This window comes from Ochotona curzoniae, unplaced genomic scaffold, assembly GCF_017591425.1.
Source record: "Ochotona curzoniae isolate NIBS_2020 unplaced genomic scaffold, NIBS_Ocur_1.0 contig_523, whole genome shotgun sequence".
Classification (NCBI taxonomy): domain Eukaryota; kingdom Metazoa; phylum Chordata; class Mammalia; order Lagomorpha; family Ochotonidae; genus Ochotona; species Ochotona curzoniae.
The window spans coordinates 2306181-2325501 of NW_024466459.1; the positions used below are offsets into that span (position 1 = coordinate 2306181).

General features: G+C 47.2%; 1 protein-coding gene across 3 annotated transcripts in view; it reads right to left on the bottom strand.

Annotated features, from left to right (window-relative positions):
- Positions 1–19321, bottom strand: part of PITPNC1 (phosphatidylinositol transfer protein cytoplasmic 1) — a 228926-nt gene that overhangs the window by 84528 nt on the left and 125077 nt on the right. For all 3 annotated transcript variants that reach the window (XM_040989533.1, XM_040989535.1, XM_040989534.1), the window contains exon 5: positions 1386–1457. In XM_040989533.1, coding sequence (XP_040845467.1) covers positions 1386–1457 — 72 coding nt within the window. The remainder of the gene's footprint in view (positions 1–1385; positions 1458–19321) is intronic.

The following is a 19321-nucleotide window of genomic DNA, read 5'->3' on the forward strand; positions in this document are numbered from 1 at the left end:
CACAATCATAAACGCACAACTTTTATTTATAACAAAGAGAATACATTTATATTTAGTCATCCTGATACTTTTTTAAAAAACTAGATACTGGGTTATGCAAAAAAAAATTTACCAACATGGTAACTGATAATAGGACAACAACAATAATAGGACATTCAACAATAATCAATAGGATGATTACTTTCAATCAAGATATTATTTCTTATCAACATCACAGTCATTAAATTTTAGCAAGTGGTGGAGGAAACAATGTAGACATTAGTATGAAAGATGGTAGCTGAATGATGATATACCCAGAAAATACACAAGACATAATCTGAGTTTATTAAGTAGTTTGGAAACATGGTGAGATGAGTCTCTACCACTGCACTGCTGAGTCACTATGCCTCCCATCCAAAACTCTACACTCAATTCTGGACAGAAAAACACGTCAGCACATGCCATTGGCTTGAATGCATAGCTGGACAAAGCTATGTTTTAATAAGGAAAGAATTATCAGGCAAGTTTATATTTCTCATGTCGTGATTCTGAAGCACTAGTAAGTGGGATGGAAAACATTAACGCTCTCCTTCTCTCCCTCCCTGGGATGCTGAGCCAGCTGGGCAACCACCTGCTGCTGCTGAATATGTAAATTAGGAAGTGAACTGGCAAAGAAAATCAGGCTGTGACTGGGCCTGAGGCCCACGGGCCCCAGGAGCAAGCTCTGGGGAGCTGGGGGAGCTAGAGAACTGAGCTGGGAAAAGGCTGGGGTGGGGACACGTGAAGTCTCTCCCGTGATGGTGGGACTTGAACAAGATGGATGCACAGCAGAGGTAAGGAGTGGCCCTGTGGGTGATCTTAGCGGTTAGTGCTTCCCAAGCACTTTGGCTATCACTTGCTGCCTCCCAAGGTAGCTATCAGCAGGAAGTTGGAATCAGGGTGGAGCTGGTACTCAAACCCAGGCATAATGCTATGGGATAGAAGCATCCCAAATGAGGCCTTAATATCTGTGCCAAACACTTGCTCTGAAGTCACCCTTACATTCCATTTTGCATGATTTGTTTAAAGTATCCTTGTATATTTAACCACATCCCCTGTTTCTGGTAAGTATTACTGCCATTGAGAAGGCATGTGCTCAGTCCTACAACTGAAAATCGAACCATGGCATTCTGAAGTTCTCCATCATCCTCTCCACCTCCAAGGACCCATCAAGGCAGGTTCCAGAGATTTCTGTACAGTGGTTCACTAAACATCTATATCATTGATTAGAAAAAACCCAAACCATGAAACAACACCATGGAGAAGTCCCTATGGAATTATCCTCAGGAACCCAAGGCCAGACCGTGACTGTGGCACACACGGCTATGTGAAGGCGAGTGCTGAGTGGAAGGAGGGGAGCTACTCACGCTGTCGTTGCTTCCTTTGTTGTCCTCGTACTTGGTTTCTATATGAATGGAGAATTTCGGCAGGAAGGAACACTGTGGGGGGGGAAAAAAAAAAGCAAACTTTCATGAGCCTAACAGCACTTTCCCTTTCTTCCTGCTGATCACCTGGCTGGGAGCACTGTTCTAGAACACAAAAGTGAAGATACTAAATCAAAATCCAAATTCAGACAAGAAAAGCTGCCTCTGGGAAGGGAACACTTTTATTTTTCTTTTGAAACAGATATCAAACCAGAGACAATAACCAACATCGGAAGTCAAATCCCTCAAGAGAACCTGTCCACAGCAACTTGAGAGGTCTTAAGAAAGCTCACAGAAAACGTGTCTGAGAAAAAAAATATGGGGTGGATGCCCAACGTTGTTTGGTACATGAATAAATTCACTTTTCAATTTTGGTTTCCTCTGAACATTTCGAAGTATTCTTATATGTGTCCAAGGGAAAAGCAAATCCGTGAAACAGACATCCCCTTGGAGCTTGCTTTCAATACCTGCCACTGTGGGCTGCCTGAGAACCCAACTTTAACTCCACATTCATGTTATGGGGCTGGTGGGTATTTGACCTAAAAGTTAAAATCAGCTCTAACTGGATCAAGGACCTAATTCTACACCCAGAAACAATCAAACTATTAGAGGAAAACATAGGAAGCACTCTATAAGACACAGACATTTGTAAAGACTTCTTAGAAAAGTCACTAAAAGCACCAGCAGTCAAAGCCAAAACAAACAAATGGGATTACATCAAACTAAGAAGCTTCTGTACAGCAAAGGAAACGATCAACAAAAGCGACATGAAAAAATACTCAGATTCCCTAGGTATTATGGAAATGCAAGTAAAAATCACATTGAGGTTCCATGTAACTGCAGTGAGATTGGCCTACATTTGGAAATCTTTTAACACCTGTTGACATGGATGTGAAGAAAAAGGTCCCCTACTCCACTACTGGAGTAGTGCAGCCACTGTGGAAGTCAGTATGGAGAGTGCTAAGACAATTGAAAACTGATCTACCGTATGACCCAGCTATTCCACTCCTGGAAAAAATACATATAAAGGAAGTGAAATCTGCATGTGAGACAGGGACCTTCAACCCCATCTAAAGGCAAAGCTATTCCATGGGATGCTACTTGGCCATTAGAAAGAATGAAGTTCTACCATTTGTCAAAATGGTCCTAAATGGAGAGACAACTAAGCTCGGTGAAATAAGCCAATCCTAAAAGAATACATATCATACGTTCTTTTTTTAAAGAGCGCTATTTTTTTTTTTTTTTTAAGATTTACTTATTTTTATGCAAAGTCAGATATACAGAGAGGAGAAGAGACAGAGAGGAAGATCGTCCACCCGATGATTCTTTCCCCAAGTGAGTGCGAGGGCCTGTGCCGTGCCGATCTGAAGCCAGGAGCCAGAAACTTCCTCCAGGTCTCCCAAGCAGGTGCCAAGGATTTGGGCCATCCTCAACTGCTTTCCCAGGCCACGAGCAGGGAGCTGGATGGGAAGTGGGCCCACCAGGACTAGAACCGGCGCCTATAAGGGATCCTGGCGTGTACAAGACGAGGACTTTAGCTGCTAGGCCACCGTGCCAGGCCCTATCATATGTTCTCTTTGACATAAGGCAACACTCAAGCAAAATACAAAACAAATAAATGAAATCAGGAATAAAATGGTGGAATAAAAGCAGGACTCCCAATGAAGGAAGCTGTTAACTATACCTTGACAATATGATACCAGCTTTTCTACCATTGCCTATACCTACAATGTCATGATACATATAAACAGCAGAATGTTGGACTTCTGACTGTTGCTGAAGGACTGTACTATTGTAATACTATGGGGGAAAATGGCGACTGGGGGAAAGAATGGGGAGGGAAGAAGGGAAGGTGGGGGCAAATCCTTGTACCTATAAAACCTTATTATGGAAAATACTAATAAAAGTAAAAAACCACCACCACCACCACAACGAAAGATGCCTACATCTCACATGTGGGTGCTCGAGTTTGATGCTGCTGTGCTTCTGACTCTAGTTTCTTGCGAATGCAGACCCTGCGAGGCAGCCGTGATGGCTCAGGGGAGGGGCTTCCTGCCACCTCCCTGGGAGACCCAGCTTGACTTTCAGCTCAAGCTCTGGTGTTGGCTGACCCAGACCTTGGGGTTTTGGACATTTAATAAGCCAGCAACTGGAGTTCTTTGTGTGCGTCTGCTTCTCACATCAGTTAAGGTTTAAAAAAACACTTTCATGTTAGTCTCCAATAAAATATTTTTACGAAATAGTTAATCAAGTTAGGGAGGTAGGACAGAACTCCAAGATCATCAGTTATTGGCATGAGACGTAGCCACACCCAGTGTTAACGGTCTTACTGGGTACACACCGGGTGGATCTGAAGGGCTGCATCAGAGGAGCGCTTTGACGGATATTGGTAGCTACGACCCTGTCCACATCGGCCTGAGCATTAGCCTCCCTGGCTGCCAGATGTGGGTTGGAGACTAATGGATGAACGGACCCAGCAAGGCTCCTGGGAGCTGCAGCTAGTGGAGCAGCAAGATTCTTGGTCCAAGCTGCTCATGGCCCTGAGAGGAGGGGCTCTTGAGGTGTTTACCAACAATGAGAGTGTGTGCTCCCTTCATCACGTGCCACTTGACATGCTTTCAAGTTCTAACTCTTTACTTCCTTGCAACAACCCTGAGCAGCAGGTGCTACTGTCAGTCCTGCCTGAGATGACGAATGGAGGCACGGAGCGGGTCAGTGTGTGGCCAGTCCCAACCATTGAGTCTTGGAGCTGGGATTGAAAACTGAGTGGTCATGAACTCCATGGATCCTCAAGGTTGGGGTTCCCAGGCCCATAGAGGTGATCAGCCAGTTGTTGTATGAGAAAGCAGAGGCCTGGAACAAGCACACATTAATTTTCCTGGCATCACGTGCCTGTGCACATTTGGTGCTTATCTGTCAGTATTCATAAACCATAACTAAAGGATGATCAATGCCTTTGTGTGCGCGTTAACGCCTTGGTCACAGGTACCTCTCAAACCTCTCACTCCCTACCTGCTGCCCTAATATAGCTTTGGGAGTTTCAAGGCAGGGCTTTTGCCTCCAGTGGAGACCCTGAAATCCAGGCAGAGCAAGGATCAACGTGTGAGCTCTGCTGGGGAATCCTCTCACAAACCAGGTTTTGGGAGGCTGGTTTTGTACCCTTTTACTCCAAATATGTCCAAGAGTCAATTCATGGCTGGAGTCGGAGATGAGGAGGCGGTAAGACAGCAAACTGCACAAAGCGGAAGTATATCTGGGGGTACCAAAGCACACCCCCACAGGATGTTTAATGAGTACAAGCCCTGAGCCACTTAAATCAGTCCAGCAGATGAATGTCATCATTTAGATATTAAATCCAAATAAGAAATTCAAAACCACCATGCAAATGAACATGTTATTTTTTGAGTCAAGGGCTTAGGTTATTTTCATATGAGAATGGCAACCCTGCCCCCAAGGCTGGGAGTACACGTGACTTGAGTAAGCAAGTGGGAGAAGTGGGGTCAGACAAGCCAGCTGCAGGCTGGTTTTGCATTCTCCCCTGACATGTGGTTTGGGGCTCATAACCCTTTGTATTACCTGACGGAACCCTGGGTTGTGCAGATCTCTCCAGCTAAATTCAGAAGGGTTTTTGTGTGACTTCTTAACATCTCCAGGCCTGCCACTGAAATCCTGCCACAGAGAAGTCCCAGCAGAAGCTCAACTTTCTCAGCAGAGGCTCAGCTTTCTCAGGGTGCACAGATTTGACCGTCAAGGCACGAACTGGGATGCCTGCACTTCAGAGCCTGTTTCAGAGTTCTTGGATTCAAATCCCACCTCTGTTTCCAATTCCAGTTTCCTGCTGCTGTGCACCCTGGGAGACAGCTGTGTGGGGCTCAAATACTTGGGTCCCTGCCATCCATGTGGAAGATAGAAAGTTCCAGGCTCCTGACTTTGGTCTGGTCCAATCCTGGCTATTGCAGGCATTTGGGGATTGAACCAGGTGATGAAATATCTCCTATCTGTCTCTATCCCTGTGCCAGGCTAGCTGCCTATTGACCCTCATCCTGTGCAGTTACTCAGAGTCCCTCTGCCTCTCAGCCCCTCTGGCTTCCTCTTTCTTTCACTTACACTTGAGCATTCTGACTCATAGCTTCATGAAAACAGAGTGGGTGTGATAGAAACACCTGCCACTTCTCTGCTACTGCAAACCTTTTGCTTATTTGTTTATGTATATATAAATGTATACACATGCTTGCCCTCTCTTACATATATATACACACACATGCTTGTTTTCTCTTTCTCTCTCTCTCTCTCTCTCTCTCTCTCTCTCTCTCTCTCACACACACACACACACACACACACACACACACACACACAGTGTTTATTAGTTTTATCTGGGTCAGGTTGAAACCAGAAGCCTGAATACTGCTGGGTCTTCCGTGGATGGCAAGGGCCCAACCACTTAAGCCAATCTTTGCTGTATTCTCAGAAAGCCAGATCTCAAGTGGAGCAGCCAGGGCTTGAACCAACACTCAGAGGAGATGTTGGCATCCAAGTGGGGGCTTAACTACTAACTCACAACACCTGCTTGTTTGTTTCTTTATGCCTCTTACTTCTTGGCTGATTAGAGAAAGGCACTGCAGTCTTCTCTAGTGGAAAATGATATAATGAGAAAAAAGTGCGCATGCTGGGGTCTGCTGCAAGGTGTTGACTTGAGCAAATAAACCATCCCCAGACTGAGCTTTCCCATTTCTAGAACAGGGATGATCCTTGGGGGTGTTCAAAAGGTCCATGAGATTGTACCAGTAAACCCAGCCCAGTGTCTGACGTCTGTGAGCTCTGCTTACTTAACTCCCATCTCGGCCCTGCTTCCTTCCATAGTACCCCCTAAGAAGGGAAGAGTGTTGCCTTCTTCCAAATAAGCATGAAGTTCATTGGATGGCTTTTTCCATCAGTCACAGTCAACGTCATTTCTCTCTTTGTCTCCACAATGAAACTTACTAAATGCCTCCTGGCTCTACTTTCTTGCCTCCTGCCTCTTCTCACCCAGGACCTTCTGACATGGAGATAATCGATTATCAAGGAACTTCCCACCCATATCAGCTGTCCCTCGCCTTCTGGAGACCTCTGCATTAGCATGTGGCTAACTGGCATCTCCTCTTCCCTCATCCACCCCTCCACAAAGGTGCACCCACCACGCTCTTGTCTTCTTGCTCTAAACCCTCTCCCTTGGCTCAAGCTACCTTCCTGCTTCTGTCATTCCCACGATCGTTTCTTACGGATGCATCCCAAACCAACACCCCCACTTGGAACTTCTCTTCACACATTTCTTTCCAGTTGCCAACAGGCTGTCTCCAATGAGGGACCTACAGGTGCACCAAACTCAAAATGTCTGCTCTGAACCTGAATGTCCTTCTCTGACCCCTGTATCACTTTCCTGGGGTTGCTGTGCATAAGAATTCTCCACACAGTAGCTTTTACAACAACAGAAGCCTATCCACTCGTGCTGTTGGAGGACAGAAGCCTGGAGTCAAGGTGCTGGCAGAGCCACACTTGCTCAGAAGCCAGTAGGGAAGAACTCTTTGCTGAGTTCTCATGCTTCCTGGAGTCCCGGGCAAGCCTGGGCTTGCAGCTGTATCACTTCATATGAGATGAAGCCTCGCACATGGCTTCATATCACCCCATCTCTGTGCCTCTAACCTCTTCTCTTCACAAGAGAGTCACTGGAGTTAGGCCCATCTGAAAGTCAGATTCAGCCGGAACACCTTCCTGAGCTAGGATCTTCGTGATCACAGTTCTCATGTCCTGAGACTTCCTTCCTAAATCTTCCTCCAAGCCCCCTCCTAAATACTGTTTCCAAATGATTACCCCATGGGGGCAGGCGGCCCTCCATCTTCCCCTATATCATAGCATTGCTACTGGTAGTCTCTGCGGCTGGCTCACCATGCAGAAGGGGAGCTCCGACTGGGATTCAAAAAAAACAGGACACCTTCCCCTGCAGCCATCACATTGGGAATTGCACAGGACACAGGCCCCAGAGCAGCATCTTCACTGCAGTTCACTGCTCAGACACTATCATCGAAGATGTTGCTTTAGCTGGGAACATACCATCTGTCTACAGGACCTGGCCCTGTATGTACACACTTTCCCCAAGAGATGCTGACGTAGTTCCTTGAACAAGGGGGTGCTGTCTCACTGTGGCAGGGTCGGGGGTAGATAAAAGGTGGGAAGTTCCTGAGATACCTACACTTGAACCAGATCCAGGAAGAGAGATCTTGTGGGGAGGTGGGGCATGGTGAAGCCGTTCATAACCCACACTGTTCACAGTACAATGATATGAGAACACAGAATGTTTCAAGTTCCATGTGTCCCCAACATCATGAGGCCCAATGACAGGATGTAATGGTGGTCCCCAGAGTCACAGGCCCTGGTGCCCACAAGCCGCATGCCCACTCCCCACCAGCATGGGCAGGATCTGTGCCTACAATTGGCTCTCACCCCATGGAGTCTTTACAGGGTGCCTGGTGGGGAGACTGACCCTAAGATTTCATCACAGCATCTACAATCTTACTGTAGATAAAACAGACATCTGTTTTCCTTGGCCTTAAAGTTGGGGGTGGGAGGAGCCACATGGCTAGGAACTGAAACAGGCCTCTAGGAGCTGAGGGTCCTAATCTCCCACCCAACCAAGAGCTTGGCAGAGGACCCTAAGTATCAGACGGGACTAGCGGCTTGCCCAACACTGAGATTTCAGCCTAGAGAATTGAAGCCAAAGACCCGGCTAACCTGGAGCCCACCTCCCAGTCCATCCACTGACAGACAGTAAGGTGGGTTCCTGGAAGACATTCAGGATATAGGCAACATGTTAGGCAGCAGTGAAAAAAAAAAAAAAAAAACCTAACACAGCACCTGCCCTTTGCACAGCTTCCCTCCCAAGTTCCCCAGACAGCTTGCATCTGAGCAAAGCATGACTCCCAAAGCAATGCGGACATGCCCCAGGGTGGCGGACACTTGTACTTCCTGACCTAGCAATTCTACCTGTGATTTCACCAGCATTGCTCATAGCCCAGGGTGATGGTTACGAACTGATGCCAACAAGCTTGTCATTAGCTAATGTCCTCCACACGTAGTAGCCTGCACCTGATCTGCAGACAGGAAGTGTGATGGTTCAGTAGGAAGAATGGGTTCAGGAATCAGACAGTTCAAGCCTGAGCTCCTCTTCTTGCAAGATGCATGACTTTGGGCCAATTCCTAGATCCCACCGAACCTTGGTTTCCAAATCTATAAAATGGAGACAGCCTCCCCTCCAGCCTGCTACCCCCAGAGCTGAGGAAGTGAGGGTTAAACGAAATACGGAAAGCCCAAGTCTAGGTCATGTCTGGCAGTACAGTTCATGGAGAAAACAGGCCCACTCCATAGCTTCCTCTACAAGAAGCTCTCACAGACAAAGGAGGAGAAAACAGGGTAGGATGAGAGAAAGGCAACTCCTTCACGAGGAACATGCAAGGTGCACTGGAGGTGGGGAACTTGCTGGAGCAGTAGCCACAGGCAGGACACTGCCCCTGCCCTATCTCCTCCAGCCTCCTCTCTCAGTTCCCCTGTGCTAGGAGGACCTGTCCAGCACTGTCCAGTCTGGCGGTAGGTGCTCTCTCTACTCCCCTTCCCTCTGAGCTTCCTTCTCCTTGACCCCTGCCTGTTTCATGCCCTGCAGCAAGAACCCAGCCAGCTCTCCATGAACTTTCTCCTTTCCCCAGACTCTGGGACTTGATGCTTGCCGGCTCACTGAACCAAATCACAAAAGCCAAGGCTCAGAGCAGCTCAGAAACGACGTGAATTGGCAGAAGCTGAGAGCCCCAGGAGCCGCACACGTGACTCTGCTCACAGCCTTAAGGAAGGGGCAGGGAGTCTAGGGCTCTGGAGCCAGCAGGACACCGGACACCGGGGAGTCATTTCTGCCCTTCCCGCCTGCCCTGGGCTAATCCTAGCGCTAGAATTCCCTTTCTCATGAAAAGTCTCTCTACAAGAGAATGATAAAATATTCACTTTCTCCCATGCAGGGTTTGTTTGGTCCCCTCAATCCTCTACCGCAAGAAGGGTCATGAAGGTATTGGAGGAAAAAGCAAGCAGCAAGCTCTCCTCCCTTCTCTCTGATTTCCAGCCTGGATCTTTCCAAGCCAGAAGAATCCCACTGGTGTGGCTGCCACCTGTTTCTGCCACACCAGCTCCTTTCAGTTCCTCAGCATCTTTTCCTGGTTTCCAAATCCAGTGGAATCCACCAGGAGGCATCTCTCCTTGGAAAATGTTCATCAGGTCCCACTAAAATCTCCAGCACCTAAAAGTGAATGTTCAGAAAAGCACAGATGGGTTTATTTTTTATTTATTTATTTTTGGTTGAACACTTGAATGCATCTACACATAGCTTTTAGAAGTGGGGCGGGGATGTGCAGTTGGAAAGAATAATGCCAGGAAAGATGAGAGGCGGCTGGGGCCTCTGCAGAGATAATTAGCTGACAGCAGCCCTCCCAGGTTCAGTGCCGGGAAATGAAAGCAGCGTATGCAAAATGCACAGCAGAGCTGACTTTCCAATTCACTACAGACAGGCTTTGGAAAAGAGGAAAGAGCTATTTTTAGTCCAGTGATTGATTAGGGTTGCTATGGCAATAAGAAACACTTAGGAGAACAAAACTTAAGGGTAAGTAAGTAAATCAGACTTAAAGAGAAAGGGTCAATTGCACTGGGAATTCTGTTGTCAGTTCCTGGATAATCCTGACCGCCCCCCACTCAGGGTTGTCTGCATGGAAGTGGGGGTCTGGGGACTGGCAGGGAAGGAGCCCCCCCAGCCCTCAGGAGAGGAGGCAGAGGCACTCAGCTCTGTGCACTAGAAATACGGAGCAGCAAACTTCCGGAAGAATGTACACTGTTCACTTTGAAGATTGTCATTTTTATCATCAAAGGATACCAGACTCCCACTGCAACTAGCCTAGAGCCAAAAAAAAGAAACAAAAAAAATCCCCAAACTCGAAGCTATCCCAGGTAACACGGTAGCATAAAAATAATGCTCTCTATCACAATGTGTTTCTGAAACCAACTTAATGATGCCTTGGCTGCCAGGCTTGGTCCAGGCCTGGCTCCAGAGGCTTTGCTCTCAGGAAGCTGGTGGAATTCTACAGACTGCCCCAAACTCAGGGCTTGCTTCTCTTCCTTAAAAAACAAACAAACAAACAAAAAACGAGTTTTATTCACTTATCATATTGATCACCCATTTCAAGCACAAGTTAATGGTTCCTGGGACATTCACGGAGTCATGCACCCAGTGCCACAATCTAATTTCAAAGCAGCTTGACCACCCCCAAAGAGGTGACTGGTTCCCAGGAGCCGTCACTTTCCTGTTGGGTCCCCCAGTACCAACCACACCGTAAGCAGCCACTCAGCTATTTTCTGCCTCTTTGGTTTTCTGTTCCAGACACTTGTAAGAAATGGCATCAGTGGAGATGTGGCCAGTCGTGTCTGGCTTCTTTCAGCGAGCATAATACATTCAGGGTTCACTCCCACGGCAGCACACACCTGTGCTTCCACTCCTTACAGAGTGACAGTCCATCGTTTGGATGTTCTAGTATTCCATTGTCTGGCATTTATCAGTAGGGGGACATTTGTTGTTGTTTTCTAGCCACGGCGAAGAGTAACGACGTGGATATTCTTCCACATCTTTTTGTGTGGACATCTGTTTTCATTTGCTACCTAATGCGGACTTCCGGGATATACAGAAACTCTATGTTAGATCTTTCTGAGCGACTCCATCGGGCTAAACCCTTCCGAAGACATTGTGCCATTGTGGGTTCTACCAGCAGCAAGGAGAGTTCTGAGTTCCCCACATCCTCACCCACATTTGGTGCAGCTGAGCTGTTTCTTAACCCCGGGACGTTCTGGCCTAGTCTTGGAGCAAGAGGACTGAAGATAAACACAGTCAAGGCTTCCCCTGTGCAGGTGGGGCAAGCCTGACCCAACCCAGAGGTCTCCAGCACAACACGATTTCTACTGTGCTTCCTGTCAACAGTACCTGATACACAGGAATGCATCTGTGAACCGACTGTCACACAATCCCGTCAGCATCCTGCACCCAGATGCTCATTTTGTAGGCAGAGAGACAGAGGCACACAGAGCTCTGGTAGTCACATCACAAGTACACACACACACCGGGGAGCTGGTCATGAAAGTCACACTTGCGCCTCCACTCTTAGGTTATCAGGACAGCAGATCAGTGTCCACATGGGGCAGGGATGAATGCTCACCTCATGGTGACAGTGGGTGGGGCTGCTGTTGTGGCACCGTATGTTCAGCTGCTGCCTGCAACACCGACACACCCTATTGCACACTAATTTCACACCTGGCTTCTCTGCTTCCTACCCAGCTCCCTGTTATTTCGGGGAAAAGCAGTGGAAAATGGTTCAAGTGCTTGAACCTCTCTCACCCAGTTGGGAGACCCAGATGAAGTATCCGGCTCCTAGCTTTGCCTTGGCCTAGTAGATGGAAATTCTTTCTCTGGATGCAGCACGATGACCCAGTGGCTAAATCCTTGCTTTGCATCTGCCGGGATCACATATGAGCACTGGTTCGTGCCCTGGCTGCTCCACTTTCCATCCAGCTCTCTGCTTACAGCCTGGGAAAACAGTCAGGGACAGCCCAAAGCCTTGGGATCTTGCACCAGTGTGGGAGACCTGGAAGAGGCTCCTGGCTCTTGGCTTTGGAATGGCTCAGCTCTGGCCATTGTGGTCACTTGGGAAGTGAATAATCAAACAGATGATCTTTGTCTCTGTATATCTGCCTCTCCAATAAAAATAAAACTGTTGGACATATCCAGACAACGGGATGCTGGACCGTCTGGCACTGTCTGTACCAGCAACGTCGGGGCACATTTAAATAACAGACTGATGGAACTATAACTCCTAATGAAGGACTATACTATTGTAACACTATGGGGAAAATCAGTTGGGGGGGTTGGGAATTGTGGGGGAATCCCCGAATCTATAGAATTGTATCATAAAATTCAAAAATTAAAAATAAATCAATCTTTTAAAAAATATCTCTCTTTGTCACTCTTAAAAAAATACAGATTAAATGTCTCTAAAGAGCAGGTGGCAGTAGCTAAAGCCCAGGCCTGCTTTCTCAGTGCGTGCTGTGGTACCAATGGCAGAGAACACATACACGCATGCGCTTGCCAAAGACAGATGTGTCCCATTTCAAACAAACCCCAGCCAGGAGCAACACAAACGATATCCTAGAGGAAATAATGATTTCTTTCAGAAATTTACAACGATATTCCTTCAAATGCTGACATATCCGAGGGCCTTTAAAGTACAGTAATTTTCCAAAATGGCATTTAACTGTGACAGCTTAGGTTAATTCTGACTAGGGAAATGTTTTGAAAACCCTGTCCAGAAGTTGAGGGAAAGAATCAATTCTCAGGTGTGAAAAAAATGTTAGTTACAAATGAACAATGCTTTCACCACAGTGCCAGTCCTCTAAGAAACTTAAAGATACATCCAAAGCCAGCAGCATTCGTTTCACTAAGTTAATGTGGTGGCCTCTAAGGCCAGGACATCAAACAGGATGATTCGGGAAAAAACAATGTAGACCAATAAACGCACACAAAAAAACAGCAGGGAGAATCCAATTCTCCTCAGAAACAGGAGAGATATTTTTTATAAGGATTGGAGTTTTACAACAAGCATCTACGTTTTAAGAAGACTCATTCTTTGTTTGGATGTCGGAGTTTACAGGGAGAGGAGGAGAGAGGCAGGACAGGAGATGGAGAGAGAGACTGATTGATTTTCCACTCACTGGTTCACTCACCAAGCGGCTGCCATGGCCTGTGTTGGGCCAGGATGAAGCCAGAAGCCTGGGATTCCATCAGGGTGTCCCATGTGAGTGAGAGGGGCCCAAGCAGTTGGACCATCTTTGAAGATTAATTTATTTTTATTGTAAAGCCAGATATACAGAGAGGAAGAGAGACAGAGAAGAAGATCTTCTGTCCGATGATTCATTCCCCAAGTGACTGCAGTGGCCGAGTTGAGCTGATCTGAAGCCATGAGTCAAGAACTTCCTTCAGGTCTTCCATTTAGGTGCTGGGTCCCAAGTCTTTGGGCCATCCTGGACTGCTAGGCCACAAGCAGAGAGTTGGATGGGAAGCGGGGCCGCCCGGGATTAGAGCTGGCATCTGTATGGTATTCCAGCACATTTAAGGCGAGGACTTTAGCCACTAGGCCACCGCGCTGGGCCCATCTTTGGCCTTTTCCCTAGGAGTACTAGCAGGGAGCTGGATTCAAAGTGGAGCAGCCAGGACTTGAACTGGCCTTCAGGGAACATACCAGTGTCTCTGGTGAGAACTTCACTACCTGTACCCCAACACCAGCCCCCAAACATCTCATCTACTATTTCAGTAAGCAGAAATATTCTGTAAAAAAGAAAAGGTAAATGAATACTTCCTCCAACCCCAACCTATAGTACCTCTAAAAGATATCACAAGATTTTTCACCAAATTGTTACAATTTTGGTCCATTCAAACCTAAAAAAGGTATAGACTGAAAATACCATCAAACAGATGGGCAAGTTGCAAGTCTGATGAGTTTGGGCTCTGCCATTTCGTGTGTTCCCTTTCTCACCTGCCATAGTCCTTTGAGAAGTTCAAGGAAAATGGAATTGAACAAACTTTGGAAGCTCCTCCCATACTTCACACAGATTCACTTTCACACCTGGGTAGGTGACACAGATCAGTAATATTCGAGTCACTTTCCAGGAGCATCTGAGCTCTTTCTTGAAATCAAACATTACGGAGAGACATCACGGCCCCCGAGGCACGTCCATGGCATGTCCGATTAAGAGAAGGACACCACTCACGAAGTCCTCTCAGCCCAATACCGCAGTGCTTTATGCCCTGTTGCCAGCCCAGCGCTTCCCATGCTGGAGATCAGCTCTTCAGCAGAAGGCTTAAAATCAAAAAAGTCTCCCAGAAGAGTGGAAAAGCTGGGTTGGGGCTGAGAAGTCTATACAGGCTCTTCAACCATCATTTTCTTTTAGCTTTTATCTGAAACATAATTAGTCCTCCCTCGCCATCTTGTTCTGATACAGCCGGCAACGCACCCTCTGCCATCAGTGAAAGTGAAACTCCATATGGACTTGACCTTCCTCCTAATGGAGCTCTCCGGAGGATGGCACCGACCTTCTGGCACTAGATTTCTCATTATCGCATCACATGTACTCCTTTAATAGGATACATTGGCGATGAGATCCTAAGGGAAAATTGGATTTGCCAGTGTTTCCATCTTTCATCAACAAAAGTCTCACAGCCAGAACGTTCTACAGTGCTGGTGAGACCAGGCACGGAGTTTAGAGTTTGTTATTTCGGAACATTGAGGGTTGGAGACACTTACAAAGTGACAGAGAACAATATGTATTGCTTGTATAACGGAGACGGGGTGTTGAACCTTGCCACTCAGTGGGGAGACAGCTAGATCCGAGAGTCCCTTTCAACTGCTGCTTCGCCAGGCAAAAAAAAAATCTAATCAATTAGTTTTCATTTTGTTAAAAAAGCAAGCAGACAGACAGAGAGAGGAAGAGTTCACACTCCTCAGACACCCACACAGCCAGAGCTGGGCAAAGCCAAAGTCAGGGACCCCAAACTCCATCTACAGTCTCCTGCATGGGTGGCAGAAACCCGAGCCTTTGAGTGTCACCTGCCACCTCCCAGGATATGTGCTCTCAGAAAACTAGACATGGAAGCAGACTCAGGAGTTGAACCTGAATGCAGGTGTCCCTAGGAAGTGAACTGGAACCAGATACTCCAATACAGAGCGCACACATACACACATACACACACCAGCAGCTTAGCCCTGGTGCCAAATGGCCACCCCCATTGGGATGTTTTTATTCTTCCTTCTTAAGAGAAACTTTGTCTCACAATCAGAAGGCCAAACACAGACTTCTTTTTTGTGCGCATAGGACATCCTCACTGCAATGTCAAGTCCACGTACCCCACTTGGCCTGAGCATCTTGCTTACCATGCAGGCAAAGAGGGAAGAAAAATCATGGTTTATTGTTTTGGCTTTTGAAGGCCCCAGATGACTCTAGAGTGGGTAGCTGGGGGAAGGAAAAAAAAAGTGCAATGAAGATAGTTCCAGAAAAGGGAGATGAGGAACTCCAGCGCAGAAAATAGAGGAGGAATTTTAAAGAGCAGCTGAGGGAAAAAGAGAATTGCATGTGCATCAAGAGGTGAGGATGAATCACAGAGTGGCTTCTGAAGCTACACTGCATGGGAGGAGGACATGGCCCAGCAGCATGGTGGGCTCTGAGAGGGAAGTGGAGGAGGGTGAGAGGAAGCTGCACCCCAGCCCACAGCCTCTCCGCTTCCCCCAGCCTGCACCTCCACTGGGGCTCCTGTTCATTCATTAGTTCACTCATTGATGGAGTCTTCTGCCTTGCTGAGCAATAGCAACTCGCTGGAGAGGAAAAGCTGGGAGGGAAGGGGAGGGAGCCAAAGGTGTGAATGAGCCCATGTGTTCTGAGTAGGGGGATGGTCGGCTCCTGGAGAGGAATGAGATTCAGGCTCAGAGGATCTTGGCTGGGCTTGTCCAGGCAGAAATCAGCAGGGGATGCTCTAGAAATTCTGTTGGCTACACACAGGAGAGGCGAGGCTAGAATTTAAAGGGATAGGCTAGAATTTAAAGAGATAGGCAAATGTCAATCACAGAGAGGGGAAGGGACTCCTCAAACAGGGGCAGGTAGATGATTGGAACCGGTCAGATGGCAAGTGTTTCTGGTTCACAATCCCTCTGAACCAAATGGGTCAATTCCTGACTTGGAAAAAAAAATGCCCACAACATCAATGTTAAAAGCTGGCTACATCCTTGTAGCAACACTCGAGTGGGTAGCAGAGTGTGGCAGTGATAAGAACGTCAGAGTGGGCAGGTGTATTTCTTTTTGTAGAATGAAACCTGCCCCACCCCAGAGCCTCATGCTGGTTGAATCTTCTGAGGTCACCCCCTGAGAACCCCTAGACCCACTCCTCACCTCAGCAAAATGCAAAAGTCACACGCCTTTCAGGACTGTCAGGTGGAAAAGATTCCACAAGGAGATTTTGCTAATAGAATTTTCTCCAGAGCATCCCCTTAAAAACATAATCTTTTTTCTGGGATGATTGCCCTCTAGAATGTCACTCTGAGTGGTGTTCGGGGAAAAAAAAAAAGCCTAATAGTTTTTTTTTTTTTTAAATCTCTTTGTGGCAGAGCATCATGGATTAATTTTCTCTGAAATACAAAGCAGAGCTCAAGAACAGTGAGAACGCACGTGGAAATGGGATGACCAGAGCTGGCATAGCCAGCCCTCCCCAGTTGCTGTTGGTCAGGTTCTGATGGGTTGGGTGGTTGAGCTGGGGAGACGTGTCCTAACCCACATCTGGAATAAGCCGCTTTGCAATGGGCTCACTCATCCAACAGGTACCTTTTCTTCTTTTTCTTCTCGCTCTCCCTCTTTTTCTCTTTTTCATTTTCTTTATCTAAGAGCTGGAGGGAGTGCTTATCTCCTGATTCACTCCCCAGTGATGTGGTGGTAGTGGAGCTGGGATCACAATTCAGGTCTCCCAGCAGGCTATCTGCTGGCACCGAGTGGAACAGAGACCTGAACTCAGGTATTCCTCAAACCATCACTCTCTGCCTCCCATGGTCTAGCAAGAGCAGGAAGCTGGGACTGGGAACAGGGCTGTGTACCAAACCCAGGCACTCCCATGTAAACTGCGTACGCCTTAACTGCTAAGACCCAATGTATACCGCCTCCTGCTCTGTCCCTGTTCATTTTCTTACTGCATGCAAGTCTGAAGGCATGAACTTGCTGCCTTGGCTATTCAGTTGAACAGAGTTGATTCTCCTTGGAAAGCAACTTTAAAACAAATAATCAAAATATTTCCATTGCACTTGGGCCATTTTTCAAAAAACTGGCATATGAGTGATGGCAATGTTCAGGCACTATATTAGTCCACTGGAATTGAACAGAAATTAACATTTACGTGAGCAGAACTGATCCTCTGGCACACAGAATAGCTTTGACCCTAAGAGAAACTTCTGGAATTCCCCTAAGTTTTAAATGACTGGTCCTGGAAAACCCAAGGTCCCATGGACAAATGCATGTGGGGAAGTGTTGCAATCTGCAGCTTCCTTTGGAGACCAACAATGTGCATTAGAGTAGCAAGAGCTTTGAGAAATGCTGCAGTAAGGCCATCTTCCAACTCTAGATGCCCTCAATAATAACAATTACAAAATGGTTTGAGATGGCTTCCATTTAGATTCTCTGGAACTCTGAAGACTTCATTTTTTTTTTTTAAGATTTATTTACTTGGAAATTAGAGTTTACAGACAGAGAAGGAGAGTCGGATAGAGAAGGAGAGCAGAGGGATAAAGGGGGAGAGGGAGGGAGGCAGGGAAGAAGAGAGAGAAAGAGGCGGTGGCGGGGGTGGGGTAGAGATAGCAAGCAAACGAGTGAGCCAGAAGCTTTGAGCTTTGTCTGAGTCTCCCAAAGACTTGGGTCATCTTCTGTTGACTTCCCAGGTGTATGAGTAAGGAGCTGGAATGGAAGTAGAGCTGTCAGGACATGCACTGGCACCTGTATAGGGATTGCCATGTTGTAGGTGTCATAATACTGCCACGCCTCAGAGACACTTGAACTTGGGCATTATAACTATTCCTGACACAAGTGCCACACCATGACCCACGCTTCAGGCCTGTGTCCAGTTGCTGGCTTGCTTATCAGTGCTCCCCTTCTATCTGGCCCAACCTGGAAAACTGTTTCTTTGGTCTGGTTCACGGCGACCCCTCTAAAGAAGGGATGTGTCCCCTTGTCCCCTCAAAATCACATACTACATTGGTTATGTAGGGTTAATTGTGATGTGAAGACAAAGGCCATTTCCTAACCAGCTAACCCTTGTCTCTATCATCCTGAAGAAAGCATGCTTTGGGGCCTTTGCCCTCTTATCTACACAGTTGAGATGGTTCTCTAAAAGCCTTCCTAACAAAACCAGTCCTGCTATTCTGTCCCTCATCTCCTAAGTCAGTCACTCACTGCTTTCTGCTCCCCTTGGGCCGGGACTGAGAACAAGGTGGGAAGAATGCAGAAGGAGAGAGGTGTGGATGTCATCAGTCTACACACAGCACCCACCAGCTCCTTGGGTTATGGGGCTGGGGGGCAGACCGTGCCCCTCCAAGACCTTGGCCTGCTCTTGCCTTTCCTGGGAAGATGACCCCAAATTCTCTGGGGTGACTTACAGCAGATTTCCTCTTTTCTGGCTCATCTGAACCAATCTGAGCAATACCCCCTTTTCACGCCAGCCTGTACAGTTTAAGCTTTTAATCAAACTTATTTCACTCCCCCTGGGCTGTCACGAGCTCATCTGACCTCTCCTGAATGATCAACATGCTGAAGGACAGTACTCTGTCTCCTACAAGTTTTCTCCCTGCAGGATGGCTCGTCGTCATTCTAACCAGTGGAAAACAGCACCCCAGCTGCCACTGTGTGAACAGATGCATACTTGTATTAAAAGATGTTTTGGAATACGTGTTACAGTGCAGTGGGTTAAATAGATGGTTCAAACCCAGGCTGCTCTGCTCTTCTGGGCCAGCTTCCTGCTAATGCTCCTGGCAGGGTGGCAAACAATGGCCCACATCCTGCCCACCACATGGGGGACCCTGATGCAGTTCCTGGTTCCTGATTTCAGCCTGGCCGCGCCCTAACTGCTGTGGGCACTGGGGAAGTGAGCCTGTGGATAAAGAGCTCCTTCTCTTTTGTTTTACTCTGTCACTCAGCCTTCCAAATAAATAAATAAATAGATCTTTTAAAAACAAAGATGATGCAGCTCCCTG